Source organism: Ochotona curzoniae, unplaced genomic scaffold, assembly GCF_017591425.1.
Source record: "Ochotona curzoniae isolate NIBS_2020 unplaced genomic scaffold, NIBS_Ocur_1.0 contig_3622, whole genome shotgun sequence".
NCBI lineage: Eukaryota > Metazoa > Chordata > Mammalia > Lagomorpha > Ochotonidae > Ochotona > Ochotona curzoniae.
Window position 1 is genome coordinate 21,100,505 of NW_024465926.1, and position 14,938 is coordinate 21,115,442.

Genomic DNA, 14,938 nt, shown 5'->3' on the forward strand with positions numbered 1-14,938 from the left:
TATCAGCGGGGGAAGGCAGAGAAGCTCCATTTCCCCACCAGGGGCACCCTCTTGGGTAACCACAGAGAAGCACACGAACGCTGCGTCTCACACCATCTTGAGCAGAGCCAAGCACGGCATGGCCAAATGGTGACATTTGCTGAAGCTCCAGGAGTACACCCCACTACTTTTGTATGTTTGAAATTTTGCAGAACAAAATGTGTGTTAAAAAGTGGATGGGAAAGGTGGCATACTGAGAAAAGTTGCCAGCTGCAGTGCCAACATCCCATATGGGTACAGGTTCATGTCCCAGCTGCTCCATTTCCTAGCCTGCTCCCTGCTAATGTTCCTGGGAAGTGGAAGAGGCCAATGGGCCACCCATGTGGAAAGTTCAGATGGAGTACCAGGCTCCTGGCTTCAGCCAGGCCTAGTCTTGGCCATTGAATCCATCTGAGAAGAGAACCAGCAGACGGATGATCTATATCTCTCTCTTGCTGTCTCTCCCTCTCTGTAACTTTCAAATAAAGATTTTTTTCAAAAAGAAAGGACTTACATTACATTATTAAATCAAAGAGTAGAACAAAAATCTGTAACCCAATCCACACCATAGTAAGTCTGTGTTTGGATTTTAAAATTTCAGAACTTGAGGGCCTGGCATGATGGCACAATGATGAAATCCTCAGCTTGCAAGTGCCAGGATCCCATATAGGCACCGGTTCATCTCCCAGCTGCTCCACTTCCCATCCAACTCCCTGCTTATGGCCTGGGAAAGCAGTAGAGGATGGCTCAAAGCCTTGGGCCCTACAGCCACGTGGGAAACCTAAAAGAACCTCCTGGCTCCTGACTTCGGATCAGCTCAGTTCTGGCCTTTGTGGCCACTTGCAGAGTAAGCCAGAGGATGCAAGATCTTTTTCTCTCTTGCCTTCTCTCTGTAAATCTGTCTTCCCAATAAAAATAAGTAATTTTTAAAATTTCTTTCACAGCCTGAAATGTGCATTGCCCTGAATGCAACATTCTGCTTCTGTGTCAGGAAGTCCATGTGAGAAAGGAAACGGGGCCACAGCCTAAATGTCTCTTTGCAGGAATGGCTTTTAAGACGGGATGAACGGAGCAAGTATCATGGCATAGCAGGTTAAGTTCTGCCTCCTCAAATGGCTATAATGGCCGGGGCTGGGCCAAGCTGAAGCCAGGAGCTTGGAACTTCATCTAGGTCTCTTACATGGAGACCAAGCTCTTGCGCCAGCCTCCACTGCTTTCCCAGGCTCACTAGCAGGGAGCCAGATGGGAAGTGGAGCTATGGGACTTGAAACTGCACCCTTTGGGATGTCAAAGCCTCAGGCGACAGCTTAGCCAGACATTCATTTGTATCACTCCTGGGAACGGACATTGTTTACAACGGGTGTTAGCTCATTTGGTCCTCACAGAGGCAGGTTTTTTGGTGGGAACCATGGAACTCAAAGAAAGGGTTACAATCATGAGCACGTGTTATGTCCTAATTTCCGTAGTCAGTGATGCAAGAAGAAGTATTCATCTATGAGGCAGCGGAATGCAAACACAACATGAAATTTACAGAATTCCAACTCTTGGGGGGGAGATCTGTGCCTCTCCTGGGACACAGAGAATGATCTGTCCTGATGTTTGTCACCTTGATGGGATGGGCACTGGAGAGGCCACCCTGAAGGGAGGAGCTGACTGCCTGAGAAAGACAGAGACCTCACTGGGCCATTTTCATCTTTTATAACAAGCAAACATTCATACATGATGCATAATTCAACAATAATGCCCAAGGTAGACTACATACATCTCTGGGTGGTGAGATTTTTTTTCTTAGTTCTTCTCTATAATTTACAAAGTTTTCTGCCAGTAGCGATGATGACGTCAGCTCTCAACGCTGGGTGAAGGAGGAGGGACAAATAAAGGAAAAAAAAAAAACTGCTGAGATATCAATACTGCTGAGGTCTACACGCCCCAACTCTGCCCCTCACCCCAGGCCCCATGCAGGGCTTCCTAGCTGCAGGATCTCCACCAGGACCAGGCTGTTCTCTGAGCCTCAGATAAGACACCCATCAAGGTACAGACTGCTTCAGTTCTCCATGAGGATGGGTCCTTGTCTTGTTTTTGGCCATGAACCTTTCCGTGACAGGCCCTTCTGCTGGGCCTCTGTCCCCTGGCCCTGGTGCTGCTCACAATCTCCCTCTGCTCCCTCCCCTTCACCTTGACCCTGGTCTCAGCTCCTGGGCATCATAACTGTTGGTGGAACTCATTGTGTTCCAAGTCCTCCACGTGCACCACTCTTTCCCTGACCCTAGCCACTCTGCGAGTCCCGGTGGTCTCCTGGTCCCCTCTGCCATGTCCAATGTCCCCAGTAGTGCATTGCCCACTCTGCTTGCTTTCCACTCACCCTTCTCTGCTGGGCACTGGCTATGCACCTGCTATGCACCAGGCACTTCTGTAGGCTCTGACATATAACCAAATAAGCGACCGGCCCCAGTGACATGTCCATTGAGTGGCAGAGGCCAGGACTTGATGCAGGCTCTGGATGCTACATGCAAAGGGCCCTTGGGGATTGGCCATCAGCACCTCAGCCCCCAGAGCCATCCTTGGCAGAAGTCTTGGTTTTGGGGATCCACAGGAGCGATTTCTTGGTGCCTAGACCCCAGGGTCACTAACCTGAACTCCAGAACAGTGACTGCATGCGTGTCATTGGCTACTCTGGTCTCCTCCTGGACTCACTGAAGTTCCCCTGGTCTAGACAACCAAGATGTAAGATCGTTATAGTGCCTAATGAACCAAGGCGAAGAGATGGCACTTTAATTTTTATTTATTTATTTATTTTAATTGGAAAGTCAGATTTACAGAGAGCAGGAGAGAGAGAGAGAGAGATCTTCCATCTACTGTTTCACTCCTCAAGTGTCTGCAATGGCCAGAGCTGAGCCAATCCAAAGCCAGGATCCCAGAACCTCCTCTTGGTCTCCCACATGGCTGCAGGGTCCCAAGACTTTAGGCCATCCTCTATGGCTTTCCCAGGCCACAAGCAGGGAGTTGTAACAAAAGTGGAGCAGCTGGAACATAAACCGGTGTCCATATGGGATCCTGGCACTTGCAAGCCAAGGACTTTAGCCACTAGGCTACTGTACCAGGTCCATGGCACTTTTTTTAAAAACTGTAATTACAAAGCATCTTTTACCATAACCATATAATAATGGCTTTTGCATGATTTCCTTCAAAGGATATCCTATTCCCAAAGAGATTTTTAAAATGTATTTTCTGTATTTAAGAGGCAGGGTGACAGGGAGAGGTAGATCTTTTTTCGCTGGTTCATTTCCAAAATGGCCACATAGCAGGTAAGCCAGGCCAAAGTCAGGAGCCTCGGTCTCTATCCAGATCTCTCCTCTGGCAGGTGGGGCTCAAGCACTTGGACCATCATCTGCCACTTTCCCAGGCACAACCACAAGTGAGGGGATCACAAATGGAGTGACCAGGGGTCAAACTGGCACCTGCATGGGGCACTGGCCTTGCAAGCAGCCACAGCACTGGCCCAGACAGACAGATCTTCAATGTGCAGTTTGGCCCTGCCTGACCTGCTGACATTCAATGTCTGCACGAAGAATCTTTTCGTTAAAAATACAATCTGTGGGCTTGGTGTGGTAGCCTGGTAGCTAAAGTCCTTGCGCACACCAGGATCCCATACAGGTGCCAGTTCATGTCCTGCCGGCCCCACTTCCCATCCAGCTTCCTGCTTATGACCTGGGAAAGCAGTCGAGGATGGCCCGAAGTCTTGCAACCCTGCAACCACATGAAATACCCAGGAAAAACTCCTGGCTCCTGGCTTCGGATCAGCACAGCTCCGGCCATTGTAGCCACTTGGGGAGTGAACCAGTGGATGGAAGATCTTCCTCTCTGTCTCTCTTCCTCTCTGTATATCTGCCTTTCCAATAAAAATAAATAAATCTTTAAAAAACACGTGCACAATCTGCCTGTGAGAGTGAGTGTTGCAGTGGCCAATTGCTGCTTGTGACACCAACCCCTGTAGGATGGAGCCCTGGCTTAGTTTCTAATCCAGTTTCCTGCCAATGTGCATCTAGGGAGGCATCAGGTAGTGGCTCAAGTGCTTGGGTCCATATCACCCATGTGAGAGACCTGGAGGGAGTTTCTGGCTCCTGGCTTTGGTCCGACCTTCTGCCTGCATGTGCCCAGGTGATCTCCCAACCCCGAGCCCTTGTCATTATCACATAGTGGTCACGCTACCAACAGCTGTGGCCCCTGACTTCTGCTCAGTTCTCAGCCTCTTAATAGCCACTTCATCTCAGCCCAGATGGACAAGGGGCTGGCTGCAGCCAAGAAACTTATTCTCCTCAAGGTCAACCAGCTCACAATCACCATGGAGACAGACTGGCCACTCCTTACAATAGTTTCCCACAAAGTTTTGCTCCCACAGGCCACTGGGAGGTTCCACTTTTAGGCTTTTGTTTGATTCTTGTGATGCGACAGATTTAAAAAATGCTGCTTTCATATAAGTCACCAATTTATCTCCGAGAATACTATGAATTCCTTAAGCCTACTACTAAATTCTATATAAAAAAAAAATTATCGTAAAAATTCAATGCCTTTGACATGCATTCCAGATAAGGCCTTTAGCAACAGAAAAGGTATAGCAGAGTGAATGTCACTGCTTGGATTAGCTCTTGCTAATTCCACACTGCTTTCCCAAGCAGCGGTCAGCGCACCTGTCGCGAGGCGCTCAGACTTTAGAAACCTTGTTTTGATGTGCTGTGTAATGACTGGGAACGTTCTCTCCGCTTGCAATGACACCAAAGTACCACCAGATGGCAGCAATGTTCAGCAAGCAAAATCATCCCCATTTAGCAGTGCTCACCTCCAGTAGATTTGAGCCCTGGGTCCTGGGAGGATTCTTAGAATTCCCGGTGAACGCATGTTTAGGAGAATTGGATCTTACACTTAAGACAATATTCACAGGACCAGCGTCTCAGTGCAGCGTTTAAAGTTACCACCTTTGGCCCTCATCTTTTCCGACGTCTCATGGTGCTGGTTGGAGACCAGGCTACTCCACTTGCAAGCCAGTATCTCTGCTTGGAAGCCTGGGAAAGCAGCAGAACATGCATGACCCAAGTGCTGGGCCCTGGTACAAACATGCAAGACCCAGAAGAAGCGTCAGCCCAGCCCCAGCCATTGCAGCCATCGAGGGAATGACCCAGCATGTGGAAAGCCTTTCTCTCTCTGACTCTTCCTCTTTCTGTGCAATTCTGACTTTCAAATAAACAAATCCTTTTTAAAAAGTAAGCACTTACATGATACATCAAATAATGAACACAACCCATTCTCACCTGGAAGTCATGCTGCTTCCTAAAGAGGTATTTGGAAATGCATCTGGAGACAGCCTGGGTTGTCACACGGGGATGTGCCCTGGCACGTAGCTGCTTGTTGCCAAGAATGCTGTTAAAGGTTCACAATGCACAGGTGTCCTACAGCAAAGAATTATCTGTCTCCAAATGTCCATGGGTTGGGCTAAGCTGTTAACACCAGGATACAAGTCAGGCACCAATTCAAGTCCCAGCTGCTCTGCTTCCAATCCAGCTTCCTGCTGACGGGCCCAGGAAGGCAGTGGAAGATGGCCCAGGTGCCATCTCATCAAGTTAGAGATCTGTCTCTGTCACTCTTTCTCTGTGCTTCTCAAATTCATAGCAATAACAATAATAATAATATTCCATTCAGGGGGATGATGAATTTAACATTAGGGCCCATTATGATGGCTCAATTAGCTAATCCTTCCCTCAAAAGAGCTGGTCCCAGGTGCTCCACTTCCCAGCCAGTTCCCTGCTTGTGGCTGAAAAAGCAGTGGAGTATATCCCAAAGTCTTAGCACCCTGCACCCACGTAGGAGATCTGGAGGAGGCTCCTGGCTCCTGGCGCTGGATCTGCTCAGCTCAGGGCACTGCAGCCATTTGGGGGGGGGTGAACCAATGGATGGAGAATCTTTTTTTCTGTCTCTTCTCTGTAAATCTTTCTTGCCACTAAAAATGAAACAAATCTTAAAAAAAAAAAACTTAGAAAATAGAGGTTAGCTTGTTTCAGTGATTCAAATATCTTCTAGACTCTGGAAGAGCAAAACAGTTTAAAAAAATCCCACGAAGATCTGATTATATAATAAAACTGGTAAGCTTGACTGCTTTAAAAGGTAACTCAGAGGGAGAAATCAAGTGTGCATGAAGATTGACTGTGAGGCATTAAGAACACAAGCGGCCTATAGAGCATTGAGCAGCGACAGACAGAAATTGAAGTGCTAAGATACATAGATAGAAAAAACCTTCCTTGGTGGCAGAGGTATGACCAAGTGGCATCCTGAGCCAAGGGAAAGAGGACGCAGGACCCAAAGCTGGAATAGCTCCGGCAACCACATGAAGGCGTATTGGATGACTGCCCAGCATAGAAAACAAACATGCAGGGACCTATCCTTATAGAGATGCAGCATGGGACACACAGGGAAGATGGAAAGGACTCTAGCCGCTCCGCCCTGAGCCATTCCTGACACGCCTGTCCTCAAGTGCACCAAGTGACCGGAGGGTCAAGCAGCATGCCTCCCAGCCAGTCATGGTGGGCTGTGTACCCTGCGTGAGGAGGACTCGCTTCCTCTCAGAAACCCATGCCCTGGGCTACTCCTGAAGAACAACACTGACAGCGTCCCACAGGGCAAGGTCCTACAGCACACATGGCCAGCAATCCTCACGCTCGCCAAGGAAAGTTTAACAAAGCTGTCACACACTTGATGGGTTCCCACAGCAACACCACAAGCAGGTGCAATGGATTGCAAGCAAGAACTGAGGCTGCCTGATCAGAACATGAGCTGCTGTGAACTTGAGCAGAAGGCAAATACATGGACAGGCATTTCTCTTAGGACCTGAATCTGTGGACAAGAAATTCAATGTGGGCTCATTGTGATAGCCTAGTGGCTAAATCCCCACCTTGCATCCACTGGGATTCCATAGGAGTGCTGGTTCATGTCCTGGCTGCTCCACTTCCTATTCAGCTCCCTGTTTGTGACCTGGGAAAGCAGTGGAGAATGGCTAAAAGCCTTGGGTCCCTGCACCTGCATGGGAGACCTGGAAGAAAATCCTGGATTCAGAATGGCTTAGCTCTGACCATTGCGGCCATTTGGGGAATGAACCAATGGATGAGAAGATCTGTCTCTCCTTTTCTCTGTAAATCTGACTTTCCAATAAAAATAAGTAAATCTTAGGAAAAAGAGAGAGAGAGAAAGGAAGGAAGGAAGGAAGGAAGGAAGGAAGGAAGGAAGGAAGGAAGGAAGGAAGGAAGGAGGGAAGGAAGGAAGTCAATGCTGTGACAACAGTTCCCCAGTGTGTAGAGCCGTAGGTGCCCGGGGAGGACACTGACTCACAGGTGGAGACCAGGGTGAAGGTTTGAGTCAAGCAATCCTCAGGTTGTGGGCTGAGAAGATGCTGCTGGGGCAAGAATAGATGTGGGGAGACCAACCTGGGGCTGGGGCAGTCATCCTGGAGGAACGCACGGACCCAGGGACTTGGCAGCGGTAGGGGTGCTGGAAGGGACACCCTTGACCCTCTTGCAATGGGCTGAAGACCCCAGGAGGACAAAGATGGTCTTATTCATAGAGGACAATGGGTCTTGGTCACAGACCCTGCACAGTGAAAGCAGCTTAGAACCCCAACCTTGTGCTCCCCTTGCCCCTTAACCTTCCATGGCTCCCTGTGATCTGAGAATTGCTCAAGTAAGACTGCCTTCCCAGATCTCCAGATGTTCTGATTCTGTCTGGAGGGGTTGGGCTGTGGGTTGTGGTGGGGGAGGGCACCAAGAGTCCCACACCTGTGGTCTCGGTTCCTCAAGGTCAGCCTGGGGGACTCTGCTTTGTGTTGTTCTCTTTGGTTTGGTCTGTACGGGGAACCCAGCCCTGTGGAGCCTCAAGGACTCCAAAGAGCTGCCTCTGCCCTTGGCATGCACTTGAATTCCTGCCAGCAAAGTCAGTTTTCCCAGAGCAGAGAGTAACATGCCCCAAGGGCAGGAAGCACCCATCTGCCTGGACTGATGCTCCTGCTGGGCAAGCTCACAAGACCAAGCAAGCAGGAACATGGCCTGCGGCAGGGGTGACTTCCAACCCCCTGGTCCGGTTTTGCCCTCAGAGTCTGAAACCCAGGTCCTGCATGGTGGGGAAGGGGCGTGTCTACTGAGATCAAACTTGGCCAAGAGGCTGGCCTGGTGATCTTGTGGGAGAGCCACCAAGCCCCATCCCTGTCTCCTGCCAAAGGTAAGTCTGTAATGCAGACCCTCACTGCCTGCCAGAACATCAAGCAAAGGCTCATTGTAAGAAGGTGAGCAGGCAGAGGCTGAAGAAGTGATCTTAGCAAGGACACAGGAGCCGAGGGGCTGCCTCCGAGTTGGGGTGCAGGATCCACAGGTCTGATCTTGGCAGGGAGAGTACCCAGAGACTTGGGCAGTGCCCACGCCTGTAATGACATCCTTTAACACTGTCCCACCCTGCATGTCAGTTTGGTGTCACATGGATACCCACCTGCCTGTGGGGAGAGGGAGTGAGTGAAAGCTGGAAGAACAGCATCCCATGGAGTTCAGCCCTGGCGGGAGATGAGAGAGGGAGGAGAGCTGGTCACAGAATGTGCACCCCCTGCTCCTGCCTTGCCAGGCTGGGTGGTAGCTGAAAGGTCCTGGCTGCAGTCTCCTGGATTCCTGGAGAGCCAGGCCTGGGTCTCCCCGCTACTCCCACTAGCATCCAGCTGCATTGGGAGTGGCAAAAGAATCACTCCACAAACTCTTCAAGCATGTGCCTGGGCTCCCCCTCCAAGGTCTTGGGTTTTATTTGTGGATTCTCCTGCTCTCTGTGCCCAGTGGGCTGTCCTGTAAGTGCCCACCGAAGGAAGTGCAGAGTGTTGGTGGGCTCACTGACTGATGGGCAAACACCAGCCCTGGCCCAGAGGGAGGCAGTACTTAGCAAGCCCTCGGGGTGTTCCCCTGGCCAGTGCTAGATACACTCAACCTCACAGCAAGCCAAGGGGCTGGGCACATGACTGGCCAGACCTGTCGGATGAGTCACGGAGAAGCCACATCCCTTGCCTGAGCTGTGGAGCTGTGGTTCCCACCAGGCAGCCTGGCCCCAGAGCCGACACTCTGAATTGCTTTGCCAGGCCGTTTCACCACAGGGTAGTTGGCACGCATACCTGTGCAAGGAAACAAGGCATGCCACATCAGACTGTGTTAAAATTTATGAGTTAATCCTTCCAACAGTCATCCCATGAGGATCACACCCCACCCACCCCAGGGGCATGGGCGGCAGTGAGGGGTGATGGGAGCAAGGAGATGCCACCTTGCACATGGCTTAGCAAATCAGAAGGTGCGAGTTAGACGATGTCAGGATACACTTAAATAGCAGAATGATGGACTTAGGACTGTTTATGAAGGACTATACTGTTGTAACAATATAGGGGAAACCATCAGGGGAATGGGGACTTAGAGATGGGGGAGGGAAATCCCAGAGCCTATAAAACCGTATCATAAAACAATAAAATAACTTTTTTAGAAGAAGCTGCAACGTGGACGATCCTGCTCACCAGGTCTACTGGACATGGGCTGCTGCCCTGAGACGTGTGGCAGCTGCATCTGCCCAGCATGGAGCTATGGAAGAGCAGTGGCTGGGGACCAAGTCAGAAGCAAAGGGGACAGTGCCCATGTCACACCCATCCCATGCCCAAGAGGTCCGGGCCAGACGCTGGGATGAAATCTCCCCACTGTGAGGCCTCACATGGATCTGGGCCTGTCCTCCGAGCCTGGGTTGGTCGCTATGAGGGCATACCTCGAGGGCTCAAACTGCACAGCTCTCCTTTCACAGCCACACAAGAACTGGGCACCTCCTGGGCCCCCTCAACCACTGGTACAGTGGCCACACATCAGCAAGTTGCTCTAGGGACCAGCTGGGGCGGAAATACTGCCCACCCTGGGAAGTAGAAAAGACACAACAGAGGCCATTTCTTTTCCCCTGAGGATTCCCACTGAGTCTCACTGGGAGCCATCCCCAGTGTCACCTGGGGCCCACGTTAGACCTAGGAAACTGAGTGGGCGCTGGGAGGGAAGAACAGAGATGCTGGCCTGCGCGTGTTTTTAACTGCCCCCTGTCCTACCCAAAGACTCAGCTGAGCGGCTGGCTGGGAGGTTCCCAAGTCAGGACGTGGTCCCCACTCTCCACCCTGCAAGGGAAATGGGTGCTGCTCCCCACTCCACAGGATCACTGCTTGCCCACGCATGGGGCCTTGCCCAGGCTGTGAGGAACATGGCTCTAAGGTTTGCATTTAAAGAAGCACTCCAAACAAAATAAGTGGAGAGTTTTATAGTAAGTATGTACGTGACACAAAGCAGAAAGCAGGTAGTGAAGATGGACACTGTAGAAGCACAGGCTTCTAGCCTTATCCCTTCCGTGCAGACAGTCGTGTACAGAATGCTTCAACGGCAGCTGTCTGTCCCGGAAATCTTCCATACTCCCGGGAACTGTCTATCTCCTGTTTGCTTCTTGGTGTTTCACAAAGCAGAGTGTTCTCATAAGAGGGTGCAGGCGAGTCTCTGGAGGGGCCAGACTTCCAGGCATACAGTCATCTTTATTAAAAAAAAAAAAAATATTGGGGCCTGGCGCAATAGCACAGCAGTTACAGTCCTCGCTTTAAACGCGTCAGGATCCCATATGGGTGCTGGTTCTAATCCCAGCAGTCCAACTCCCCATTCAGCTCCCTGCTTGTGGTCTGGGAAAGCAGTCAAGGACCACCCAAAGCCTTGGGACCCTGCACCCACATGGGAGACCTGAAGAAGCTCCTGGCTCCTGGCTTAGATTGGCTCAGCTCCGGCTGATGTGGCCACTTGGGGAGTGAACCATTGGACTGAAGATCCTCCTTTCTGTCGCTCATCCTCTGTATATCTGCCTTAAAATAAAAATAAATCTTTTAAAAATTATTTTTTATTGGAAAGTCAGATATACAGAGAGGAAAATCTTCCATCCGCTGATGCACTCCCCAAGTGGTTATAATGGCTGGAGCTGAGCCAATCTGAAGCCAGCAGCCAGGAGCTTCTTCTGGGTCTCCCACATGGGTGCAAGACTGTGGGCCATCCTCTACTGCTTTCCCAGGCCACAACCGTGAGTTGGATGGGAAATGGGGCCACTGAAACACATACCAGCATCCTTATGGGATCCCAGTGCATGCAAGATGAGGACTTAAGCTGCTAGGCTACTGCACCAGGCCCTAGTCACCATTACAATGAATAACTTCAGTCCCCCCATAGACTCCTCAGCTATAGCCATCATTTCCTTTCTTACCAAATTTCATATATATATAAAAGGCACAGAGGCATTCCAAAAACAACTTCTGTCCATGGGTTCTGTTTTTCCAAATGCTCTCAACTGCCAGGCCTGGGCCAAGCAGAAGCCAAGAGCTCAGAAGTCATTCCTGGTCTCCCATTTTGGTGACAGGATCCTGCCTACTTCAGCCATCAGCTGCTGCCTGCCAGGGTGCACGTTGGCAGGAAGCTGAATGAGAAGCAAGGAGCTGGGACGTAAATCAGGCTCTGCAATGCAGGACATGGGCATTCCAAGTGGCATCGTCATCCCTGCCCCATGATCATCTGTCCCGCACCCTGAAAATTCCCAGAGAACCACATCCCTGTCTGTGTAAACTTGGTGCACCGTAGACAGCAGGCAAATGCACTCAGACACTGTCAGCACTGCCAGCTGCTTCTAGAAACAGGCAGAGAAACCCTCTCCACCACAGCTCACAAAGGACAGCCAAGGGTGAACTAGGCTGTAGGACCCCCACCCCTCTGCCCTGCAACCTCCCTCAGCCCGAGTTCCCCTACACCCCAGCTAGAACCAAGTCTCCTGTTCCCATACACCAACAAGCACATGAGGCCAAAACAAGTCTGAAAGGGTTTATTGTCATTCACATCTTTCATAGAAAAAGCAATGGGTACATCAGGGAGCCGGGCTCTGCCCGCATCAGGCACAGCAGTTGCACTTGTCCGATGCCCCTTTGCAGATGCAGCCCTGGGCACACTTGGCACAGCCCACAGGGCAGCAGGAGCAGCAGCCTGGGAAAAGATAGAAGAGCAGGAGAGGTCAGAGCTGATTGAACAGGCACCTGCCCGCCCCAACAGCAGGCCTGGCACAATCTCAGCCCTCAGCCCCGCAGACCGCTGAGTCCTAGAAGGCATGTCTGGTCAGAAGCAGCGGGGTAGGTGTGGGGCTCCTTGGGCTGGTGGTCACACAATCACAATGCCACACAGCTCTGCTTGAGCCCAAGAGACAACCAAAGCCTGAAGAGGGGGCAACAGGGTGTCTGGGACTTGTGGAGATGCCAAATAAACCAGTTAGTGATCTGAGAAGCCCCTCAACATTTGCCAAAGGGTCCACCCCAGGGCAGTGCGAGCTCTGGGAGGTCCAGGGAAGCCCCCCGGAGCTCCACGTGTTGCTCAGGGTCAAGTGCATCCAAATGCTCCAGGGAAGCCTCTCTCAGGACACAGGGGACCAAGGTGCACCTTCGGCCCCTGGCGACCATTAACAACCCCTCTGGGCCTCGGTTCCCCATTCTATAGTAAGCAGTTGGGACACACCCATCTCCACAGCCTTCCAGGTGCCAATCCCAAATCGGGATGACGGGCAGCTGAGTTCCTGCCTCCTCAGCCCTGGACCCCTTCCCCAGCCTTGCCCCTTACTCCCTACCCCAACCCAGTTTCCCAGGGAAAGCCCCACACTCACTCTTCTTGCAGGAGGCGCATTTGCATTCCCTGCACGTGCAGGAGCCGGCACAGGTGCAGGAGTCACCTGTAAGGGTGAGAGAGACTGGGGATGAGCAACACAAGCAGGGTCCCAGAGTTTGGGCAAGGATCCCACGAGGACGGGGCCAGGTTCCAGTTCATTCGGTAATACTGGAACCAGGGACAAGGACTGCTTCCCAGCCACCCAGAGTTCCTCCAGATCGGACTGAATGACATCCCAGGCCTCTGGGAGGCCCCAAGAAGCGTGCGGCTGCAGGGAGTCCACTTCAGCATCTAAACGTAACTCCTTTAACCCGGGACTGTCAGAGCTGGGAGAATGAGCGCCCGAAGCCCACAGCCAGCGTCCCTCACCTGAGGAGCAGGAGCAATTGGGGTCCATCTCGAGCGAAGCGAGGTCCAAGGTTTCAGGCGAGAAGCGAAGACTCCAAATGGGATTCTGGAAGGAGCGCTGGAGTCACGGCAACGCCAGCTCGTTTTAACTGCCGCGGGAGGGAGCCCGGGCGCAAAAACTCCGCCCCAGCCCTTGCACCCGCCCCGGCTCCGGCGCACGGCCCTCTGGTGGTGCCGAGCTCACCGTGCGTGCCGGGCGCACGATTCCCGGAGCGCAGCGCATTACGCACCGCGGGGGCAAGGTCTGTGGCTTTTGCGGCTCTGCGCCCAGCGCGCCTGGACTGTACTGCGGCCTTCCCATCCCCTCCCCGATTCCCGCCCGCTGGCACGGTGGCCGACGCTTCGCCTTTCCTGGAGTCCGTGTGCAAGCCCGGAGACCTTCTGTTCTCGTCCCGGGCTGGGGTGCTGGTGGTGGAGCGCAGCGAGGGAGTTGTGTGCAAAGGTCCGGCCGTGTGCGTGACCTCTGCCTCCCTTGCATTGTCTGTCCTGTCCCCTCCTCAGTCCTTGGCTCTATTTCTTACAAAGCAGGAAATCAGATCCACGGTTTGCCCTCTCTCCCACCCATTCCCTAAGCTTGAAATGTGGCGTAGGTGTATTTGTCCAGGTCCTCCTTTCCAGGGTTCTTCTTTCCAGATTCTCCAGGGGCTCCCCGCAGCCTAGCCAGCCTTGCTACTCCAGGGGAAGGATAGTTTTTAGAGTTTTGTCCTTACATAATACGCAGATCCTATATTCTATTAAAAAGCAAGAAAGGTGATTGCTAACCTTGATTCCTAGCTGTTGCATAGCATATACATAGTGTCAGGAGGTTTATTCATTTTCTTTCTGTGAACCTTCCCAGCCATGCAGCTTATGCTTTTTCTTTTTTAAAAAAGACTTATTTATTTTTATTTGGAAGGCAGATTTTACACAGAGAAAGAGAGAGAAAAATCTTCCAACTGCTGGTTCACTTCCCAAAAGGCCACAGTGACCGGAGCTGAGCTGATCAGGAACCAGAAACTAGGAGCTTCTTCCAAGTCTCCGGTGTGGGTGCAGAGTCCCAAGGACTTGAGCCATCCTCCACTGCTTTTCCAAGCTATTAGCAGAGAGCTGGATGGGAAATGGAGCAGCCAGAACACAAAGTGGAGCCTGTATGGGGCGCTGGCACTTACAGGAGGTTTAGCCTGTTGAGCCACCATGCTGTCACCCCACCCCCATTTATGTGTTTATAAGCCTCTTTTACTGAAGGCAAAGCTACAGCTTGAGGAGTGTCAGTTACTAGCCCAGAGTCACAGGGCTAGGAAGTGTTCGGATACGTCTCTGGTGGGCTCTGCAAGGACAGAAGGCCAATGAGAAAACTTCAGCACCTCTCTGCTGCTTGAAATCTTTAAGGCCAAATCAACATTCAGCTCAATCTTGGGGGGAAGAAACAAAAGAGCTATGGGGGGGGTGCTGACTTGTATATTAAATTTTGTGGCTACAAGGGTATGCCAAAAATCCATGGTGAAAGGGAATAATAAGGCCAGTTAGTTTGATGCAGAAAAAGTTAGAAGGGTTTCTGAAAGCATAAAAAGGGTTTTCTGAAAGCTCATGAAAAATGCATATTATTAAAAAAAAAAAACTATGTTAAGATTTTAAAAAAATTCTTGGCACCAAAGGAAACACAACTTTAAAAAATATTTATTTATATTACCTAGACAAAAACTGGAGATGGTCTCATCCACTAATTCATTTCTCAAATGCATGCAACGGCTGGGGCTGGGCCAGGCTGAAGCCAGGAG

General features: G+C 51.3%; 1 protein-coding gene across 1 annotated transcript; it reads right to left on the bottom strand.

Annotated features, from left to right (window-relative positions):
* Positions 1-11,931: 11,931 nt before the first annotated feature.
* On the bottom strand, positions 11,932-13,277 carry LOC121158070 (metallothionein-2). Its single transcript, XM_040982675.1, has 3 exons — positions 13,143-13,277; positions 12,772-12,837; positions 11,932-12,104 (listed from the first exon to the last, which is right to left on the bottom strand). The coding sequence occupies exons 1-3, from the start codon at positions 13,168-13,170 to the stop codon at positions 12,013-12,015; spliced, it is 186 nt and encodes a 61-aa protein (XP_040838609.1). The 5' UTR covers positions 13,171-13,277; the 3' UTR covers positions 11,932-12,012.
* Between the last annotated feature and the right edge of the window lie 1,661 nt (positions 13,278-14,938).

What these genes read in the sequence shown, in the direction of transcription:
- LOC121158070 (XM_040982675.1), bottom strand. Translation starts at nt 13,170, where the DNA reads ATGGACCCCAATTGCTCCTGCTCCTCAG. An exon ending in CAATTGCTCCTGCTCCTCAG is followed by an intron (nt 12,838 to 13,142) that starts GTGAGGGACGCT and finishes TCACCCTTACAG; the next exon opens with GTGACTCCTGCACCTGTGCC. An exon ending in ATGCGCCTCCTGCAAGAAGA is followed by an intron (nt 12,105 to 12,771) that starts GTGAGTGTGGGG and finishes ATCTTTTCCCAG; the next exon opens with GCTGCTGCTCCTGCTGCCCT.